The 5,083-nt window shown below is 36.1% G+C and overlaps 1 protein-coding gene across 1 annotated transcript in view; it reads right to left on the bottom strand.

Moving 5' to 3' along the window:
* LOC117171002 (aryl hydrocarbon receptor protein 1) overlaps nucleotides 1–4,741 on the bottom strand; it is a 164,924-nt gene extending 160,183 nt beyond the window's left edge. The window contains 1 exon segment of the mRNA XM_033358047.1: nucleotides 4,352–4,741. Coding sequence (XP_033213938.1) covers nucleotides 4,352–4,503 — 152 coding nt within the window. The 5' untranslated portion in view covers nucleotides 4,504–4,741.
* Between the last annotated feature and the right edge of the window lie 342 nt (nucleotides 4,742–5,083).

Here is a 5,083-nt window from a genome sequence, read left to right as displayed (position 1 = left end):
ATCAATCTGAAAAATCTCTATCCCATCCACACCCTACTCCTTTCCCCTGCCGAGTGAGTCACGCCTACCCCGAAAGGGAAATGGCTTAATGGTGTAATAATAGTAATAATAATAATAAACACTGCAGCTTGTATACAGGGTGGCCACTGCATCGGGAAAATGAGCACATGGCAAGGGAAGAATGGAAAATGACAGTGCATTGATTATTTATTTTCTTTAAAATTAGAGGTGCACGGTCGTTTATTCGCATTTTAAATACAAATTTTGATACGCTTGGAAGATTGGATTTCTCGAAATAGAAATAATAGAACTACGTCAAATTCGCTTGATTTCCTTAGACTATTAAATTAAAAAAGAAATTAATATTAATCTTATGTTTTTAGGGGAGTTGAATGGATCCAACAGTCAATTCGAAACTCGACTTATTCTAATATTTAAAAAAGCGAATTTAAAACTTTTTACTTGACTTTTAGATCCTTTTTTCTCCCAAAAAGGAGTAATTTGATTTAAAAGATCGTAATGATATCAGGAAATCGAGAAGGTTTGATGTGCACTTAGATTCTTTTTTTAGAAACATCCAGTGTTGCAAGCTTATCCAAATTAGCTTGAAAAATTCGAGAAAAAACACTGCACACCTTTGTTTAAAATAGCTACAGTTTCAATTAAAATGTTACAGTTCAAGCACTTTTAATTTTAAATTTTTTAATTGTAGGACTAATTGTAAAAATGTTTAATTTGTATGGCATGAGATTTACAAATTTCTTAAATGTGCATTTAAAATACAACACTTTTAGATTAAAATATATACAAAATTGTTTGGTTTCAAATTTAAATTACTCAGAATTGCATAGTTTATTGTATAGTTTATCAGATTTTAGACCTATTTTAGATTATATATAAATTCTGAGAATGATTAAAAAGTTTAATTTCTTGAATGAAAATTTGATTTTTTTCTTATTGTCGTTACAAAATTGGAAACACTAGAGTTTTACAGAATACTTTCTTCGGAAAAATATGCAATCATTTTTTTAAAATTAGTTAAAAGTGATACTAATAAAAAGTTCAATTGTAAAAAACATTGTAAAAAAATGTTGTTTTTTTCAGTTTAAAAAGTTTGTCATAAAAAACAATGTTTTTTATCAGTTTCAAAAAATTGTCATAAAAAACTAAGTTTTTTATCTGAAATGACATGATCTATAATAATATTTTAATTTTTAAAATCATAAAAATACTATTTTTTCAGAGACTTGATTTTTGGTACCACAACTAACCTAATTTCGCACGCAGTTAGATATTGCTCTATATTACTTCTTCTTTGCTCACTCCGTTATCAGGAACTCGATCGAAATTCCAAGACTTGCGGAAGAAAGCAAGTTACGGCAACTGAGTAAGAAAATCAAAGAATCCAAGAAAAGCGAATCGCACCCCTAGTGACGCTGACAACGAGCGGGTCAAGAGCAACTGACTAAAGTATAATCAGGTTCCAACGACTGAGTTCGCGGCAGAGAGTAATAACAGTAATCCCTCTCCCTTGGTTCTGCCGGCAATTTGGCCGTTCGCTCAAAAACTCCAAATTATAGAAGCTGCTGTCATTAGCCATGAAACGGCGCTACATTTGGCGAACCGTGGTACATTTTTTTGAAAACAACTCGATCCACGAAATCAGCGTGCACCACTGACTGCAATACCTGTGTTTAAATGTTCGCAATTAAGTGAAAGACAGAACGCTCCTGTCACTCTTTGCACTCCTTACCACAACTGAAGAACACTTATTTAGTACCCAATATCTGGCTAACTTCTGAGAAAAATTTTAGCCTTAAGGTTCGTCACTTGCCATTTGGCGGTTATGACTTTTCTCTCAATTGGAGACACTTTTCTTTTATTTCTCATCCACAACAAACTATATGTAGTTTTGCATAACTAAAGTTAGACTAGATTCATTGACTAGAAGTTGTTCAAGATGTTATTCCAAACATTTTCGAATAGGTGTGAAACATTCTTTTGAATTCTAATCGATAATTTTTCCTTAGTTATTTGACGGCGCCAGCAGTATTTTATTGCCAAGCGCTTCGATAAACTACCCCTTCTTGAGTTCCCCTCTCGCTTTGTCCTTCAGCCTCAAGCAAAGGCTGAATAAAGGTACTCACTTCCACCAGTAACCACTCGAGCGACTCGAAAGACCGTTTAAAACTCCATTAAGCGTACATCCTGACGAGAAAAAATACCCCTGGTTACAAGACCAAAATCTTTCACTGTTTGCTCTCATTTCTCTCAAAGAGTGGAACGGCTCTTTTTCGCGAAGCTATAATTTTGCGCGCTAGTTATAACACCGATCGTTCCTAGAATTTTTGTTGACTCAATTTGTATTATTAGCAAGGAATACAATGCTTCACCCGCCTTCCTTTGATTGTTAACAGAAATATAAATATTTATCAATTTTATAAAACACTTGTTGCCTTTGAAGAATTTCTGTAATTGCAGTCATGAGTTTTCAATTTTCATAATTATTATGGAAGCAACTTTTCTCTACATCTAAAATATACAAGTTAGGGATTACTAGTTACAATTTCTGCAAAGTAGCGATTTTTTTAGTAAAAAGTATATACACACCAGAAAACTGACCGCTCGCACAAGTTTCGCTATCTATAGACTTTATCTGAATGAATATTTTACGACTTGTGGCTAATGATTGTAAGGTATGCACATACCTATAGTTGTACACGCATTTGCTGGTAGGTATTAGAAAAACAATTTCATCAGTTTCAACGATAAGCATATAGGTACCTATAGAGTCTCTTGTATCGAATATTGAACAACTACTTGTTGCTCTGTGATTGTTACATCGTTGGACAAAAGTTGAACAATGTACATAATGCACGAGTTAATGTAAAGATATAATTATCCAGTGCAAGCAAATTTAATAAAAATTACTGTTAGATACGAAGGAAGACACTGAATGCAAGTGAAACTATAGACTACACGACGGTAGCTATTTTATCTGATATTATGTTTTGTCGAGTACAACACCATATCAATTCTTTCTGGCTTCAATTCAAGGATAATTTATAATACTTAGAGATATAAACTTGTTTCAATTGCAGCATTCGGATGTGCGATAAATCACTGTGAATCAACAAGGTTTAAGAAATCTACTTAGAAGAGCATATCATAGAATATTGTTGCTTAAACGGAAAGTCTATTGCAACGTAAGACTGGGAGTATTTTTAAATCTTTTCTTGTAGGTTGAGGCATTATAATTGTGCATATTAGTATAAACAGAAAAAATTCTACAGTTACTGGTATTCGTCAATCTTTCTGTTTCCAACGATAATTACGTTTGTTTATTCAAAATGTAAATAAGATATTCACATAGACAGTTATAGCATTGTTGTAACCCGTAGATTATAATGCGTGTGTGTCTACATTTCTCTAGATATAGATGCATTTTTTAATTCAGGATCTTGCCGACATTAGAACAGTAACAGAAGCCATATATTTGGAAACAATAAGTAGAGTGGAGACGAAGAAAGGATTCAGAGATAACCGTTTGAGAAGTAAAGTTAATTTATGCAAGTTTCAGAATAATTGTGTAGAACTTTTAATTAAGGGCAATGGTAACAAGAGTGACAGATGGACATACATATATAGGGTGTGCAGATGAAAGATAAGGAAAATCAACAGAAGGTGATCCTATTTTCATTAAAGGCTTATAGGTTATGCCAATCATTTGCCTAAAGTATAAATTAACCATTCCACCATCTTAGCCCTACTGTTGCTGAATAAAAACGCACAGTCAATACAATTTTCAAGCAAACCAGCAATATTGAACGCAGAAGTATAATTACTGATACAAATAAATTCTAATTATCAAATTCGGTCCTTGTATTTTCAATGTGTTAAAGATATTGCCAACATAGTCGGTTCGTGTTCAGCAATACTTATGATTGGATCAGGGATAAACATTTCTCATTTACCTACAGCTTTTTCGCATCATGCTTTAGATAATGTAGAAGATTTAAAAAATCGAGAATAAAGAAGCATGGACAGATGAACAAAAAAGATTAAGAACCAGAAGATCAATCATCGACAGTAAGAGGTATTTACCACATCACTGAACACCTTTGGAATATATCTGAAAACTTCTTGTAACAAACAACTATCTATTGAATTATAGAAGACTAACATTTGCTACAAAATTACAAGGAACTGAAATGGAAGGCCCACCATTTCAGACTACCGTAGCTTCCATCGCACTTTTGTTTTTCAAACTCGCTAAAGTCGTTTCAGTATGTATAGTACTCAATGCATTCAGTGTCTCCTAAGTAGAGATAGTCACATGGAAAGGACTAACCTCTTCCCGTTTCGGCGTCTTCTCTTGGTAGCATAGACGGTTCCCAGTTGACTCATCGCTACGGGGTTGTTGGGACCCGACGGGATCGCCGATGTCGGGGTTGAAGCCGAGGCCGAAGCAGAAGCCGGGGCTGGAGCGGAGGTAGGTGTCATCGTGGGATCAAGTACTAACGGTTGACTGTGAGGGGCTGTTAAAGCCAGCCCGGAAGTTGGAAGATAGCATGCTGATGCAGCAGCTGCTGCCGCCGCCGCTGCAGCAGCCGCAGCCGACACAACGTACTCCGATGGCGTCTGCAGAGAGCCGGTGGTCGTGGTACCGCAAATGCCGACCAGCCCTGAACCACCACCGCCGCCGACGATGCCGCCTCCAGGACCTCCGAGGATCCCCAGCCCCGAATTGGTTCTGTCCAGCGCGTACACCGTGCAGATTTTTACGCTCCTTGCAGCACCAAACGCTGTCTCTTCTGATGTTAGGTCATTCTCCAAGAGACCGATCGACGACCGATAATCAGACTCAGGTCGATAATCAAATAGAGGTCGATCTTGTAGAAGGGATTCGTACTGATGTTGCAATGCAGGCAATTGCAAGGTCTTCGAATCCTCGTTCCTCGTCGTTTCGCCAACGAATCAAAGTCACTCACAAAACCAAATAATCCAGGGTCACACTATAAACTTCCAATTCTTTCTTGCCAATTGGACAAGCGAAATGACACTTTAACTTAAACTTTACTGT

Source organism: Belonocnema kinseyi, chromosome 4 (assembly GCF_010883055.1).
Source record: "Belonocnema kinseyi isolate 2016_QV_RU_SX_M_011 chromosome 4, B_treatae_v1, whole genome shotgun sequence".
NCBI lineage: Eukaryota > Metazoa > Arthropoda > Insecta > Hymenoptera > Cynipidae > Belonocnema > Belonocnema kinseyi.
Note: the sequence above shows the minus strand (reverse complement) of the source record. Positions and strands in the feature narration are given on the sequence as shown.